Source organism: Akanthomyces muscarius, chromosome 2 (genome assembly GCF_028009165.1).
Source record: "Akanthomyces muscarius strain Ve6 chromosome 2, whole genome shotgun sequence".
Classification (NCBI taxonomy): Eukaryota; Fungi; Ascomycota; class Sordariomycetes; order Hypocreales; family Cordycipitaceae; genus Akanthomyces; species Akanthomyces muscarius.
This window is the reverse complement of record NC_079242.1, coordinates 2,332,439-2,349,497: the sequence shown is the minus strand read 5'-3', so window position 1 is coordinate 2,349,497 and position 17,059 is coordinate 2,332,439. Positions and strand designations below refer to the sequence as shown.

Genomic DNA, 17,059 nt, shown 5'->3' with positions numbered 1-17,059 from the left:
CGCTCTGCAATGTGCGCTGCTGGCGGGTTTGGGCCGGTCAAGTACCAATCAGCAGCGGTGCTAGTGCAAGCAATACATGTCCGACCGCTGAACCATGAGTTCATTGCGCCATTGCGCCATTGTGCAACCGCACTCTGTTGCGCTCGACAAGCACGGTCCGAACGTGCTACGACTCACAGACGGGCATCATGCCGTCCCCTATCTCCATCCCATCTCGCGCAGGATAGCTGCGCTGTACCGGCCAATTGAAGACTCTTCTCAGCCGTCTCGACGGAACTTGCCATGAGACGCACCACTCAACGTTCCAGTACCAGCTGCCACTCGGCCCCCACATCCGCACGCTCGGTCCAAGCTTGCAGAGTGCCATTGCCAGTAAAAGCTAGAGGGCTTGTCGATGTCGGTTCCCTTGCGATTGGCCCCGCCAACTGGAACTGGCAGCTCGACTATGCCCACTTCAGGAGTGCGCCGTATCTGTGTGCCGCGCCGGACCCATCACGGCATACATATGTGCGCTGCACGCTGTTTCTTCTGGCCACCGAATCCTACGCTGCGTGGCTGCATAGTGCCGAAAATAGTGCACCTTTTAGCAAACAAGGAGCGCGCCCCCGTCTCAGTTTAGCCTGTTTTCTTCCACCGGTACCTGGTTCATCCTGGAATGGTCCCTCGACCACAATGTCTCATGTCTCATCTTCCTCCTTGCCCTGTCTTTTACCCATTATGCCCTTATGACATTGCTGTTATTATTGGCAGTGCCTTTCTATGCCACTCTAACTGACACATTGTTCATGCTGCAGAGAGGCTACGGTTGCTGGCCCCCCCTCCTTTTGGCCCCTCTCCTCAGCTTGCCTGCCCGTCTCGTTGCGTTATCCAGCTGCGAACTCTCCTGCGCCTTCGCTTACCAGAGATTCAGCCTTACCAGTACATGCACTGCGCATCCCAACTTTAACCAGCTACATGGGATTGCAAAAGATATGAAGAAGCGGAAACTGATAGGCCAACTTGTTAGACGCGTGGGCCACCCGCTTCGCGAAACAATGTAACGCAGGCAAAAAGGTCCGAACGAAGACTTCAACTTGCTCCTCCAGTATCAATGGTAACATGGCGCGCCACATCTCTGCCCTCCTACTCGACTGATCTGCTCACGCCCCCTCTCCACCGCGCCCCGCGATTCCTCCACCAAGTAGGTTGAGATGTTCGAGGAGCCACCCCCCTCCCTGTTCGCGGATCGCCAATGCTCTTGGTACTGGTAGTCTCGTCCATGAACCCTTCCTTCGCTGCCTCGTGCGCAATCGCGGTCCATGATTATTTTATTTTTTTCGCCGACGCTACAGCATGTCACGAAATGCTTCCCACTCGACAATCCTAGCCAATCTTCTCCATTTTACTACTTTTCCCACACCCCTCAAACCCACGCAGGGCTAGTCTGGCTATTTGCATACGCCCAAAGCTATTCAGTCAAACACGTCCCTTCTCTCTACATGGCTTTCGATCCTGGCTTGCCCCTCTCGCCCTCTATGTTCCACTGTCTGTTCATATATAGCTGCCCTCCTGGTTCACTCACTCGTTCCACCGTCTCTTTTCATCTTTCGACTCTGTCCGCATTCTCATGAGCGGCGACATCTCTTCATCCATGCTACTTGCATCGTCGCTCTACTCTTAATTCATTATACCCCAGAGTCGAGCAAGTACATTTTTATTGCGACTCACTCTCACTGCATATATACAACATCATTTATTCCCCAACCATCAGAGACGAAATTGCCCCTCGACACAATGGCCACACCAACGCCGCTTGCCATTGTTGGCATGGCATGCCGCACATCCGGTGATGTGAGGACTGTCGACGAGTTTTGGACAATGCTGTCCCGATCCCGACACGGCTCGGGCCCCATCCCAAAGAACAGATATAACGCCGAGGCCTACTATCACCCGAATCCTCAAAAGAAGGGCACCTTCAACCAAGTTGGAGGCTACTTCATCGACAGAGATTTCTCCGTCTTTGATGCACCCTTCTTCAATATTACCAAGCAAGAAGCGAGCTCCATGGGTAAGTCGTCGACGTCTGCGCAATGTTATATTGTTAGTGCTGACCCTGTTTCGTAGATATAAACCAGAGACAACTGCTCGAATGCACATACGAAGCCCTAGAAAATGCCGGTCTTCCCAAGGGAAAGATCTCTGGCGAGAAGATGGGTGTCTTCATCGGAACAAAACGAGCCGATTATCGTACAGGTAGTCTGCAAGACCTCAACCAAGTCGAGATGTTCGAGGCGACGAGTGGCCACAGCTCCATCCAGGCTGGTCGCATATCATACTACTTCAATCTCAATGGCCCGTCTTTCTCCGTCGACACGGCTTGCTCTTCGAGTCTGCACGCCATGCATGCTGCAGTGCAAAGCATCCGAAGTGGCGACTGCAGCTCTGCCATTGTTGCTGCCAGTAACCTCTACATGAACCCGGACGATCTGATCCAAATGTCCATGCTTGGTCTCTTCACCCCAACCGGTAAGACCTACGCTTTCGATCACAGAGGCAAATCTGGCTTCGCATGTGGTGAGGGCGTTGGCTGCATTGTCATCAAGCCCCTTGACCAGGCGCTTCGCGACAACGACAAAATTCGCTCCATCATTGTCAACACTGGAATCAACCAGGACGGCAAGACCGTCGGCCTGACTTCACCAAGTGCTAAGCAACAAGAGAACCTCATGCGAGACGTCTACGCTCGTGCCAACATCAGCCCAAAAGACGTTGGATTCGTTGAAGCTCACGGCACGGGTACCAAGGTCGGCGATCCCCTGGAGGCCACTGCAATTCACAATTTCTTTGGCGAGGGTCGCACTAAGCGCGCTCCTCTATACCTTGGCTCAGTCAAGACCAACATCGGCCATCTGGAAAATGCCAGTGGCTTGCTTTCCGTCATCAAGTCGACTCTGATGCTGGAGCGCAGCTTTATCCTGCCCAACACCAACTTTGAGAAAGCCAATCCTGCCATCCCGCTTGATGAATGGAACATCAAGGTCCCTACCACCATTCGCCCCTGGCCCAAAGGCAAGCGGTTTATCAGTATCAACAACTTCGGCTTCGGTGGCTCCAACGCTCATGTTGTCCTGGAAAAGGCGCCTCTGTCTCAGGTTGCCAAGGATCTTGCTATTGAAGCAAACGACAACCAAGTTGTGCCCAGACTTTTTGTCATGTCTGGTAATGATGAAGGGGCTGCAAAGCGCAATGCCACGGCTATTGGTATCTACACAGAGCAGCATCCTGAGGTGTTCCAGAAGCGTATTATTCGGGATATGGCGTACACATTGGGTGAGCGTAGAACTCACCATAGCTACCGCCTGGCTTTCACTTGCTCTAGCTTTGATGAGCTGGTGTCTACCTTGAACTCCGAGGCAATGATTCCTACCGTCGCAACCACTGATCCCTTGAAGCTGGCATTTGTCTTTACCGGCCAAGGTGCCCAGTGGCCGCAGATGGGCAAGCAGCTCCTCAACACACACCCCATCTTTGCCGAGACTGTCAAGACTGCCTCGGACTACTTGGAAAGCATCGGCGCCGAATTTTCTTTGATGGAAGAGCTGGTACGCGATAAGAGCGAATCTATCGTTGGACTCGCCCATATCTCGCAGCCGATCTGCACTGCTGTCCAGCTTGGACTTGTTGAGCTGTTGAAGACTTGGAATGTCAAGCCCTCTATGGTCATCGGCCACTCTTCTGGAGAAATGGGGGCTGCATACGCTGCCGGTGCTATCACCCTGAAGGAAGCGATGGCCGCTGCATACTACCGTGGCCATTATGCTGCACAGATGAAGCAACGCAATCCAGACCTTCGCGGTGCAATGCTGGCAGTCGGCGCTGGCCCTGCTGAAGTCAAGGGAATCATCAAGTCTATGGGACTTTCTGGCGTAACTGTCGCCTGCGAGAATTCCCCCGATTCCATCACTGCTTCTGGTGACGAGGCTGACGTTGACACCCTCGCTGCAGAACTGGAACAGCGCAGCATGTTCAATCGCAAGCTTCGTGTTGAGATGGCGTACCACTCTCCTCACATGAAACTTGTTGCCGACGACTACTTATCTGCTATTCATAGCATGAACCCCATCCCCACTGAAGGAGTAGAGTTCTATTCCTCGCTTTTGGGCGCTAAGCTTGACAATACTGCTGCTCTCGGTGGCCAGTACTGGGTCGACAACCTGACAAACCCTGTCCGTTTCTCGTCCGCTTTTGCCGAGCTTTACAACAGCGGTAAGCCGGATGTTGTTGTCGAACTGGGCCCGCACGCTGCTCTGGAGGGACCCATCAAGCAAATTCTCAAGGGAATCAGCCCACAGGCGGCTACCAATGCGAAATACTTCTCTGCCTTGATGCGCAATCAAGATGCGACCACCACCGCTGTGAAGTTGGCCGGCAACCTTTGGAGCAGAGGCCATCCTATTGACTTTTCTGCCGTTAATCTGACCTTGCCAAGCCAAGAAAGCCCTTCTCTGATCTCCGACATGGCACCTTATTCCTGGTCGCAGCACCAGTACTGGGCGGAGTCCCGCGCTGGGAAGAATCGACGCCTCAAGCCATTCCCACGTCATGACTTGCTGGGCATCCTGGATGACTTTTGCAACGAAGACGAGCCAACTTGGAAGAGTGTCATCACTACAGATGACATTCCCTGGACGAAGGACCACAAGATGCAGGGCTTGCCCACGTTCCCACTCTCTGGCTACATCACTATGGCAACTGAGGCGGCTTCACAGCGTGCTCAGCTCCGTGGTACTGCACCTGAGGATGTTTCTGCTTTCCGTATGCGTGACATCAAGGTCACCAAAGCATTGATCTTGGACGAGAATAGCACCTACGACCTTCGATTTAGTCTCAAAGCATACGCCGAGGGTCTGGGCTCCTACTCAGATGAATGGGACGCATTCCATATCTCTTCGTGGACCCAGTCACGCGGATGGCTAGAGCACTGCCGTGGTCTTGTCGGCATCAAAAAGAAGAGCTCTGCCAACCTCATTCGACCTGTTACTTACGATGCCGCTCTGCGTCGTAAGGCGCTCGTTGAAAACAGCGATGCCACCAGCATTGATGTTGAGCAATTCTACAGTGAACTGGAGGTCAAGGGTGCTGGCTACACTGGTAGCTTTGACAGCAAGGAAAATGGAAGCCTTCGCGTGTTTAAGAACATGTCGAGCTGCTCGATTACTCTGAAGGATACTGCTGAGTGCATGCCCTACCAGTATGAAACCAAGACCATCGTCCCCAGCGCCTTCCTGGATACCGTGTTTCAATCCGTTTTCCTCAACCTCGGCGCTGGTCGTGGCGATATGCCTCACTTGTTTATGCCTGCCGCCGTCAACGAGCTTGAGATCACCCCCGAGTCTCCCAACACTGTCGGGGAAATTGTCCAAGTCGTTACCCAATGCCCTGAAACTATGCCTGCTGGTGCTGTGGATTTCAATATTGATGTCTGGCAGAAGAGTCCCACGGCACCTGTCATCTCCGTTCGTGGATTCATGATGAATCCTTTGTATGGCGATGTCTTTGAAGGCCAAGAGCCTCGCTCTTTGTGCTACGATGTTAAATGGGAGTCTCTCACTGAGCAGAAGTCGAAAGACATTGCGCCAGAGACGGCCGCTAACGGCCACACCAATAGCCACGCAAACGGCCACGCTAATGGTAAGGCCAACGGCCACGCGAACAGTGAGACCAATGGTCTCGCTAAGGGCCATGCCAATGGTCATACCAACGGCGAGGCCAATGACAGTGCCAACGGACACACCAATGGCGATGTTAACGGACATGCCAATGGCCACGCCAACGGTGAGGCCAATGGCAGTGCCAACGGACATACCAATGGCCACGCCAACGGCGAGCTTAATGTCCTCGTCAAGGGCCATATCAACGGCGATGCCAACGGACACACCAACGGAAACACCAATGGCGATGCTAACGGACATGCCAATGGCCACGCCAACGGTGAGGTTAATGGCCACGCCAAGAGCCATACCAATGGCCACACCAATGGCCACACCAACGGTCATACCAACGGTCATACCAACGGTCATACCAACGGGCACACCAACGGTCACACCAATGGATACACCAATGGGCATACTAATGGGCATACTAATGGGCATACTAATGGCCAAACCAACGGCCATACCAATGGACACACCAATGGGCATACTAATGGTCACACCTATCTGAACAGAGTTGACCTGAGTGAGACTCCCATCACCATTATCTGTGATGCTGGAGCGACACCTCTGGCTTCGGCACTGGCTGATCTCATCGAGCTCCAAACCGGTGGCCAGATGCCGAAGATCACTTCCCTCGCTGACGTGGAGATATCCTCTTCTACGAGATACATCTGCCTGAACGAGGTCGAGAGCCCTGTTCTACACAACATGGATGGCGCTACTTTTGCTCACATTCAGAAACTTCTTCTGAACTGCTCATCCATGCTCTGGGTTGGTACTGGCGCGTACCACACTGCGACGACTCCCTTGAATAATCTCGCCCAAGGTATGATGCGCACCATTCGTTCCGAATCTAGCAAAATTGTCGGAACCATGGATCTTCACCCAAAGTCAACCCTCCAGTCCGTTGATCAAGCCCAATTGGTCATTACTGCCATGAAGACGACCCTGGAAACCCCAGAGGATGACGCCCCCGTGGACTTTGAGTTTGCTGAGAAGGATGGCAAGCTGTTTGTGCCTCGTGTCTACAACCAAACCGACGTTGATCTCGAGCTCTTCCGCGCGACTCAGCCATCTCGTCCTTACGCTCAAAACTTTTCCCAGCCGGGACGCCGTCTCAAGCTGGCTGTTGGCACCTACGGCGCCCTTGATTCCCTTTACTGGAAGGATGAAGAGGAGTATGTGCTCGGCGAAGATGAAATTGAGATCAAGGTGGCTGCCACGGGTATGAACTTCAAGGATGTTGTCATTGCCATGGGCCAGCTGGCTAGCCCGTATCTTGGAGTTGAATGCTCTGGTACCGTTTCGCGCATGGGCTCCAACGTCACCTCGCTCAAGCTTGGCGACCGCGTTTGTGCCATGACTCATGGTGCCTATGGAACCTACGCTCGTTGTCCCGCAACCAGCGCAGGTATCATTCCTGAAGGTATCTCCTTTGAAACCTCTGCGTCTATTCCTGTTGTGTACTGCACCGCCTACTACGGTCTTGTTGATTTGGCTCGCCTGGAACCTGGTGAGAAGATTCTCATTCATGCTGCCTCTGGTGGTGTCGGTCAGGCCGCCATTCAGCTTGCACAAATGATCGGCGCAGAGATCTTCGCCACAGTCGGCAGCCTTGATAAGAAACAGCATCTTATTGACGAGTATGGCATCGCTGAGGATCACATCTTCTATAGCAGAGACACCTCTTTCGCTCCTGCCCTCCGAGATGCCACTGGAGGCAAGGGAGTGGACGTTGTCATCAACTCGCTTGCTGGTGACCTGCTGCGGGAGACTTGGTCTTGCCTTGCTCCCTTTGGCCGGTTCATTGAGATTGGAAAGCGAGACATCAACTCCAACACCAGATTGGAGATGGCCAAGTTTGAATGGAACTGTACCTTTAGCTCTGTGGATCTGACCAAGGTCGGTGACTTCAGACCCAAGATCATGGGCCGCATTTTCCGTGATGTTATGGACCTGCTGGGCAAGAAGACGATCAAACCCATTGGTCCAATTACGAGTGTCAGCATCAGCGAGGTCGAGTCGGCCCTGCGTAAACTGCAGAGCGGCAAGACAACTGGCAAGGTGGTGGTCAACCATGAGCTTGACGGACAAGTCAATGCCACCCATCCCGAGCCAAATGCGGGCTTACTTAAGGCCGATGCTACGTACATCATCATCGGTGGTACCGGTGGTCTCGGTCGCTCCATGTCCAAGAGAATGGTGCAGCGGGGTGCGAGAAACATCGTTCTGCTTTCTCGGAGCGGTACCATGACACCAGAGCTGGAGAATCTCAGTGCGGAATGCGAGACCTTTGGCGCCAAGATTCATGTCATGCCGTGCGATGTCGCGGACCAGGCCAAGGTCAGTGAGCTCATTGCAACTCTGAACAGCTCGCTGCCTCCTATTCTCGGTGTCATCCATGCTGCTATGGTGCTGCGTGACACTCTGTTTGAGAACATGTCGTTTGAAGATTACGAGGCTGTTGTCCGCTCCAAAGTCTCGGGGGGTTGGAACTTCCACAACGCTCTTCTCAGCGCCCCTCTGGACTTCTTCATTGTTCTCTCGTCGGTGGCTGGCATTGTCGGCAACCGTGGCCAGGCCGCCTACGCCGCTGCCAACACATTCCTCGATGCCCTGACGGTCCATCGTCGTCAGCTTGGCCTTGCTTCCACATCGCTCAACTTGACGGCAGTTGAAGGCGTCGGCTACTTGGCAGAGAACTCTGCCAAGCAGTCCGAGGTCCTGAAGAACCTGTCAGGCAGCACTATGGGCGAAAGCGAAGTGCTTGCTCTCGTCGAGGCATCCATTGATGGCAAGGTTGGAACCTTTAGCAACGACCAGGCAATCACTGGTCTTGACCTTAGCGACGCCAGCAACTTCCCTTACTATGCTGCTGACGCCAAGTTCAAGCCTCTGCGTGACGCCGCGCTCGCTGCCAGCGCTGCTGCGGGAGGCGCGGACGGCGCAGCCAACATTCCTCTCGGCAAGAAGCTTGCCAAGATCACTACCGTGGACGAAGCTGTCGAGCTCGTAAGCACTGGCTTGCGTGAGAAGCTGGGTGCTATTTTGATGCTGCATCCGGATGTCATGGCTGCCAGACAGGCCACCACCACTATTACAGCCTTTGGTTTGGATTCGTTGAATGCCATTGAGCTACGCAACTGGATTGGAAAGGAGCTACAGGCACACTTGCAGGTGCTGGAGCTATTGACCAGCGGAACCATGTCTGATCTTGCTTCGCAGATTCTGCGCAAGAGCAGGATCCAGGGTGTCTGGACAGAGGAGAAGACTGCATAAAGTGGTCTGAATGAGAAATCAACACAAAACCCAAGAAAGAAAAAAAAGATTATGCATGATTTACGGACTGGAGTTGTTTTTTCTATGGGATTTTATTATTTTATTTTCAGGGATTATATTCCTCATTTATGATGGAGGCGTACTTGTTTTTAGATTTCCCAACGTCTTTATGTACTTAAGATTGAAACTTGATCTATTTACTTTATTATGTAACTGACTTGGTAGAATTGTATTATTTTTACCACAAGCGCAAAGGCACCAGCGTGAATTTTGTTTCCCTTTGTGCCAAAGCCAACGATGTATCTTGGCAGGCTGTTCTCAGGGCAAGTCAGGCTCTGAATCGGCTGAGACGGAGATATCTACAGCTTTCTCAGCTGTAGAGTGCGCGTCGTCTCGGTACGTCTGTCGTGCAATACTAGTCATCATCTTGACAGTTGAAAATACAGTATTTCTGTAAACAGGGTGAAAGATGGGTAGCGAATGACAGGCCTGGTGGGCATTCTCCAGAATTATCTGCAGCCTAGGGCGCCGGCGCACACTATTCATCCATTAGCAGCTATTACGCCATCCGAACTCGGCATGGTGATTTTTTTTCCATCCGTTTTTTTTTTTTTTTTTTTTTTTTGTTGTAAAGAGGACCCTTGAAATACTTTTTTTTTCCTTTTTCTACGAAACGATATCGACTGTGACTGCCAGGCTATCCTGAGCGACACGAACGAGAGAGGGAGACATTGATTGGAAACAAAGGACATTTGCCAACTCACACCCTGCAAGTCTCAGCCATGCAGCTCTAGATAACAGTCCTTCAGCCTCCAAAGCGACAGCGCTCGTGCTCACCCACTTTGCGCCCACGCCCGCCGACTGCGCTCAGATTTTTTTCTTCTTTTTTCCCGCTTCATTCTTCTCGTTTCGTTTACGCCGCTCGACGCTCGACGCTCGACGAACGGAACGAACCATGTTTGGGAAGCCAACCGCCGACGACGAGGAGTCGCGCTCGCCCTCGTCGCTCAAGGCCGCGGACGTCAGAACCGACACCACGCCCGTCCCCGCCAGCAGCCACGGGGCGCTTCTCTCGTCACAGCCGGCCGACGGCGCCGGCCGCGGCAGGTACGGCAGCATCTCCCACGGCGACGGCGACGGCGACAACGACCTCGTCACGGCGGCCGAGGAGCGCGACCTCAAGCGCGGGCTCGCGGAGCGGCACCTCTCCATGATTGGCATCGCGGGCGCCATCGGCACGGGCCTCTTCCTGGGCCTCGGCGGCGCGGTGCAGACGGGCGGCCCGCTCGGCGCGCTGCTCGGCTACGCGACCGTCGGGCTCGTCGTGTGCGCCGTGCAGTTTGCCCTCGGGGAGGTGTGCGCGCTCATGCCCGTGACGGGGTCCTTTGTGCGGCACTCGGAGTTCCTCGTCGACCCGGCGTGGGGCTTCGCCGTCGGCTGGAACCTCGTGTACGGCAACCTGCTGTCCATCCCCTCGGAAATCACCGCCATCTGCGTGCTCTTTGAGTTTTGGACAAAGCTCAACCCGTCCGTGTGGATCATCACCTTCATCATCCTGACCGTCGCCGTCGGCATGTGCTTTGTGCAGGTCTTTGGCGAGGTCGAGTTCTTTTTTGCGCTGCTCAAGATCCTGCTCGTCGTCTTCCTCGTCATCCTCGGGCTCGTCATCGACCTGGGCGGCGTGCCCGGCACGCCGGCACTGTACTTCAAGTACTGGAGCAAGCCGGGTCCCTTTGTCGAGTACCTCGCCAGCGGCCACTGGGGCAAGTTCCTCGGCTACTGGAGCGTCATGACCTCGGCCGTCTTCTCCTTTGCCGGCGTCGAGTCGATTGCCATGGCGGGCGCCGAGACGCGCAACCCGCGCAAGGCCATCCCCGCCGCGTGCAAGAACGTCTTCATCCGCATCGTGCTCTTCTACATGCTCGCCATCCTCATCGTCGGCATGCTCGTCGCCAGCGACGACCCGCGGCTCGAGGGCGGCGGCGACTCCGTCACCCAGAGCCCCTTTGTCATTGCCGCCCAGGCCGCGCACCTGCCCGCCGTGCCGTCCGTCGTCAACGCCGTGCTCATCTCGTCGGCGTGGTCCTCGTCCAACCAGGCGCTGCTCTCGGGCACGCGCGTGCTCTACGCGCTCGCCCTCAAGAAGCAGGCCCCCGCCGTCTTCCTCCGCACCACCTCCTGGGGCGTGCCCTACGCCTGCGTCGCCCTCTTCTCCGTCTTCATGCTCCTCAGCTTCATGAGCCTGTCGAGCGGCGCCCTCGCCGCCTTTTACTGGCTCATCAGCCTCACGGCCGCCGGCGTCCTCGTCTCCTGGATCGCCATCCTCGTCAACCACATCCGCCTGCGCATGGCGCTGCGCGCCCAGGGCATCCCGGCCACGCGCCTGCCCTGGCACAACGCCTGGACCCTGTACGCCTCGTGGTGGGCGCTCGGCATGTGCGTCGTCATCCTGCTGACGGCCGGCTTCAAGGTCTTCACAAAGGGCAACTGGAGCGCAGAGGCCTTTGTCTCCTCGTACCTCGACATCCCGCTGGTCGCGGCCGCGTTTTTGATCTGGAAGTTTGTGAAAAAGACAAAAGTGGTCAAGCTGTCCGAGATACCGCTCCGCGCCGCGCTGGAGCAGGCCGAGCAAAAAGACGTCCACGACGAAGAGGATGCATCATGATAGCATTTGAGCCGGAAGGTCTTCAAGCAGCATATTTGCATAAAGCGTCTGTATTTAAATTTCCCCGTATATTCAACCTCGTATTTAATCCGGTGCTACACGTTTACGTACCGTGCGCATCCTTCACTTTCAAGCATGTACGGTGCACAAGGAACAAAATTGTGTTTTGCTAATGAGCAAATATATTGGCTAAACCATGGTTATTTAACAAGACTTCTATCTTGGTCCAAAGTGTACAGTCGTTTTCGCTATTCTATTAAATTCCGTAGATATGAGAGTGGATGCATTAGTATGCGATTGTGGGCAATAGCCAAAAAGACAAGTAAAAGCAAATGCTCAAATCAAAACCCCTCGCAATGCTATAGGCTGTGTGTATGCTGTGATTTTTTTTTCTTCCGAATGCTCCTTTCCCGCGCGCTCAAAACATATATGAATACAAGAAAACAAAACAAGTATTGCGTGCTGCGTCGCGATAGGTTGGTAACAAGGCAAGCACTCCTAAGTATGATGGAGTGGTTAGCCCATCAAGGAAAGACGCTCTGTCGCCAAACTTCAACCCGGTCCATGGAGCCACCATTGGGCATCTGCATCTGGTTGTTGCGTTGCGGGACACCATAAACGCCATTAACGCCGTTGTTGTACACGTTCACACCGCCAAATGCCTGCGCGCTGTTTGCTGCGTACGGGTTCATGTAGACACCTTGCTGCGGTCTGTTGTTGAACACCATGCTGTTGGGTCGATTCAGCTGACCGTGGCCAAGAACTTGTGCAGAAACAGGTCGCTGATTGTTGACATGTCCTCCGTAGCCATTGTTGTATGTTCCATTGTGGAACCCTCGATTTGATACAACTCCTGGCACGGACAGGGTTGACGGCATCTGAAGGCGCAAAGATGCCATTTTAGCCTCGTTCTCGCGCGCAAGACGTTCCTCTACTTCTCGGCGCTGCATTTCCTCCTGGACCCTCATATCTGGGCTCCTTCTCGGGTGCGCAGAGAGAACAGTGGCGAGACTCATGCGGCGATCTTTGTTGTGCCCCGCGGAGCTAACCGCCGCGCCACCCTGTGCCATTTCCTGCTGGCGGGCCGCTTTCTCGGCTTGCAAGCGACGCCGTCGTTGGCCAAGTGTCTCTTCCTCCTCCGGTGCCCCGTTGGCTTCCTTCTTGTCCTTGCCATCTGCAGCACCTTCTAGACCTCCTGCTTCCAAGGGATCAAATTGGCTCAAGAGCTCGGCAGAAAAGGCTGCGCTGACAGGTCTTGTAGGGGGTAAAGAAAGCTCATTCTCCTTCTCGGCTTCTGATGCCAAGCGCTTTCTTCTATCGGCCAGCGACTCGCCTTCAACATCCTCAGGAGGAAGCAAGTTCAAAGATATCATGGATTGTCGTGGCCGCGTGTCACCAAGCCGAGCGGGCGCCATCAACATGCTTTGAGGTCGAGGTGTAGCGAACGAGTTGTCCAAACCTTGTAGACGTGCGCGCCGCCTACTCAGAGGCTCATTTTCCTCAATCTCCCTTTTCTCTATGAGGCCGATCGGGCGTTCCAGATCCGCCATGTTCTTTGCGCCTTGCTGTCTAGCTGCGATAATGGCGAGGGGAACATCTTCATCATCCGAGCCATTTTGGTCTAGATGTGCGTCGGAATCCTCCCAAAGCAAATTGACACGCTTGCTCTTGCGGTCGATTCTTTGTGTCTCGGCTACGGCATCGAGCTCGAGAAGTGTAGCTTGCGTACCATGCGCAGCCAAAACTTTATTCTGGATGCGATCCTTCTGCTGCTGCTTGCGCAGCTGCAGTTCCGCAAGCAAAGTGGAAGGGGCTCCCACATAGTCTTCAATCAGTTCTTCTTCTTCTTCCCCCTCCTGCTCTTCTCCCTCGGCGTGCCCATCGTTGTGCTCCAGTGGGCCCGCAGGTACTCTTATGACATGGTCACTATCGCCGTCGCCAGTCAAGTGAGGAGAGCTGGCATAGCTGTTGAGTTTCGGGCTGTCTTGACTATTACGACTGTGACTGCGCCTGCCGAGGGGCATCCAAGAAGATCGCTTTTTCACGCCGTTCTCGCTGGACGGCGGATTCAAGGAAGGTGATGAAGCGACGGACTTCTTCGTGACTACACCGTATACTTCGGGGCCGAGCTTTCCAGCGTAGGGGTGGTCGGTGAAGGCTCCAACAGGAGCGCTAGCGCCGGCATCCAAAATATCGTCCAGGGCATTCATGGCAGAACCGTCCTTTGCCTCCATGTCAGTCGTTACAGCAGGTGAATCGAAGTAGGCGCTGGCGCGCAGCTGCGCAGGGATGCTGCTCATCATAGACATTCGACTCTTGCGCTTTTCAACCACCTTTGGCTCAGAAATGCGTTTCGGGATTCGGAGGGTAGAAGCAAGGTTATCGCAGCTCTCTTGAGCTGGTACTGGAGGCTTAGCGGGTTCAGGGACAGGTTCGTTGATTTTCTGCATATCTTCGGTCGATAGAGGGAGAAAGGAGGGCCGGCGTTCATGGTGGCGTTCCTTCAAAGGCCGGGGCGCTTCTGCCAGCTCGACCGTACTTCCCAGCACCGGCATGGCAGAAGCTCGGCGAGCAGCGTCGCCGTTTGAGGCGTGATAACTGTTGTCCATCATGGCACTCAGTACTTTGGACTGCCTCGAATTCCTTTGGTTCGCCTTGGGTTTGTTTGACAGCTTCTGGGGAACGTTCAATGCGGCTGGAACACGTGCTGGATAATAGTTCATCTGCACACCCGAGGCTGGGTCAATATATGACTGAGGACGAACAAGGCCAACGGGTTGCGGAACTGGCGGGAGAGATTGTTCCCCGTACGAGAACCTTGGAGCTTGCGGGAGAGTTTGTGGGAGTTGCAAGGGTGGCAGGTCGAAGACGTCGTCTTCCAACTCCTCCAGATGCTGGTCGACGGCGATGTAGCCTGCTTCCGTAGGGATGGGCTCCTCGCGATAGTCCTGATCATCGGCCTCGGTTCCATTGTCAGCACAGTGGACCCCGTCGAAGTCGAAGAAGGCATGCTGGGCTTGATGATAAGTGTCCTGCGAGTGAGAGGAGCCAGGGCGGTTTTGACGGTCGGAGATGGTGGCCGTATCTATATTGCGCTCGGTCGAGTAGCTGAAAGCAGGCTGCTGCGTGGCGCCACTCTGCATCATTTCGTGGAAGGCTTCTGTGGTGGGCTTCAGCTCGTGTTCTTCCTCATGGGCTTCTATTTCATGAATGATGGACTCTAGTTCGAGTGGCGGCGCATTGTCGGCCTCGTCTAGAACAGTCTGCGTGAGTGAAATAGGCTCCGATTCGGAAATATCAGCCAATGACATTTTTGTCGAGCGCACACTGCGGACAGAGCTCTTGCCGGGACCATGTCTAGACAAAACAGGGGCCGGTTCCGCTTCAGGGAGCGAGGCGGCCGTCAAAGTACCAGGCATCAAGCGACCATTTCCAGAGGCACTGGGCGACTTGACGAAAGCAGCAGGTGAGTAACCACCCTGTCGCGCGGCAATGTTGGTTGATACGATGGAGGACGAAGTTGAGAGGTGCCTCTTTAGCTGCGCTGGGGTCGCAGTTCCGCCGTCGTCACCCGTTTTGATGCTGGCGGCGAGGATTGATGATCGTCTCGAGTCGCTTCGTTTTAATTCGCCGTGTAGATCTCGGATGGCGTCGTCGATGGAGCTAGTCATGGAGAGTTGTTGGGCTGTCATTTCAAGCTGAGCAACGCTACTAGCAGTGCCAGGTCGGCTGGTCACATCGGCTGGCGCCACTCTGTTGATGGGTTTCGGATGAACCATTTTGGTGTTGGCCAGCACGGTGCCAGTGTGGAGAGGTTGTGTCTCTCCAACAGGAACCAGAGGCGAGGGCGCTTCGTCGGATCTGTGGTGGGCATTGGCAGCAGCGGCACGGAGCGCATCACTGATGGAGTCGTTTCGTTTTCGCATACAGTCAGAGGCGGCCATTCGGGATCGGGTCGGGCTGGCTCCAGATTGTCGAATTGGCGATGTGGATGCCGTTGCTCTCTCGTGTCGCCTGGGAGAGGCCGGCGTAGACTCTGGAGTCAGAGTCTGCGGCATGCTCAACGGGGCATCCCTTTCGGAAGGGTGAACAAAGAGTCCCAACGGTGTGCATACTCTGTTCGCGATGGGGCTAGCAATCTTGGACTCTGGCTCGAGGGACTCTTGGTGTTGCGCCAGGAGAGTATCGGACGTAGCCGATTCGGTTGTTGTGTCGCAAGAAGCGCTCGGGAGATGGGCGTGGGACGTCTCGGCCATGTTGGCAAAGGATGACCGTCGGCGGTCACCGCGAAAACGCAAGTCGATTAAAGCAACCAGCGATGAATGGGCTTCTATTTGGGGAAGCTGTCGAAATATTCAGGGCCGACGCGGGGCTATAACAGCGACCGACTGTAAATAAAAATAGCAACGTGGTTGTGGCGCAGATTAGTAGCGAAGGCAAGGACTGGGTGTCTCGAAGGGGTGGCGGAAGCGCCGAGACATTCGCGATTCAAGGTGACAGCGACGGGTGAATGCTAAACTGAGGCCTGGTATGTCTCAACAAGAGAGCGGACAGGTGTGCAACAGAAGAAATTCGGCACGGGACCTTGCAGGTTTCGCGAACAAGGCTGAATGGTCGGACGTTATCGTCGCCGGCTTGGACGGTGGTGGGCAGAGCAAACACCAGATTGGGGTTGCGTGTGAGCTCGGTCGGAATGTGGCGGCGCCGTCACGGAGGGTTGAAGTGTCGCAGGAGCGAGAGGCGCTGGACGTCGGTGCAAAAGCGAAGAGTCGGAGGGGAGCACGTTGAAAGAGCGACGAAGAGGCGCGGCAGCCAGAGTTTGACGAGATGCTCGTATGTTGGGCCCAGGCCCGTGTAACAGGGCGAGGAGAGGGCCTGTTGTGTTGCGTGGTGCGGCAGACGCTAGACTGTTCCGGGAATGGGGAATGAATAAGTTTTGGCGGTTCCCAGTCCGGCCAGTCGAGAGAGAGACAAGAAACAAAGGTTCCTTGGCAACAAAGATGGAAAAGTCGTGCCGCAATGTCAAGGGGGGGGACCTTTGGGAGCAGCAGGGAAAAGGCTGATGTTTTAGCGGCGACAGTCCAGGTCGGGCAACAAGAAACAAGAGGACAGTCGCCAGGATGGATGGATGGATGGATAGATGGTTGGATGGCAGATGGATTGCCAAATTTGGGCTGTCCGGGTTGGCTGGTGGCTGGTGGCTGGCAAGGCCGGGGCCCGGGGGGTTTACAGTGGTGGCCGCCTGTGTGATTTGCCTGAGCCTTGCCTGGATGGTCTTTTTTTAGAGGGGCCGTTGGTGGTCTCGGGCCTGGGATGTTTGGAACACTCTGGTTGCTTGGCGAGCTGCGTACAACAAGGAGAACAAACATGCGACTGTAGTGGAAATACTGTCATGGATACGCCAACATTATTGCAGGTAAGT

At 54.8% G+C, this 17,059-nt stretch overlaps 3 protein-coding genes across 3 annotated transcripts; 2 read left to right on the top strand and 1 right to left on the bottom strand.

The window, feature by feature from the left end:
• Nucleotides 1-1,773: 1,773 nt before the first annotated feature.
• LMH87_003878 (uncharacterized protein) lies at nucleotides 1,774-8,972 on the top strand (the record flags this gene model as incomplete). The annotated part of the gene is made up of 2 exons (XM_056195016.1): nucleotides 1,774-2,047; nucleotides 2,104-8,972. The coding sequence occupies 2 exons, from the start codon at nucleotides 1,774-1,776 to the stop codon at nucleotides 8,970-8,972; spliced, it is 7,143 nt and encodes a 2,380-aa protein (XP_056048686.1).
• A 955-nt stretch (nucleotides 8,973-9,927) lies between these two features.
• On the top strand, nucleotides 9,928-11,637 carry LMH87_003877 (uncharacterized protein; the record flags this gene model as incomplete). Its single annotated transcript, XM_056195014.1, has 1 exon — nucleotides 9,928-11,637. The coding sequence occupies one exon, from the start codon at nucleotides 9,928-9,930 to the stop codon at nucleotides 11,635-11,637; it is 1,710 nt and encodes a 569-aa protein (XP_056048685.1).
• A 524-nt stretch (nucleotides 11,638-12,161) lies between these two features.
• Nucleotides 12,162-15,893, bottom strand: LMH87_003876 (uncharacterized protein; the record flags this gene model as incomplete). The annotated part of the gene is made up of 1 exon (XM_056195013.1): nucleotides 12,162-15,893. The coding sequence occupies one exon, from the start codon at nucleotides 15,891-15,893 to the stop codon at nucleotides 12,162-12,164; it is 3,732 nt and encodes a 1,243-aa protein (XP_056048684.1).
• Between the last annotated feature and the right edge of the window lie 1,166 nt (nucleotides 15,894-17,059).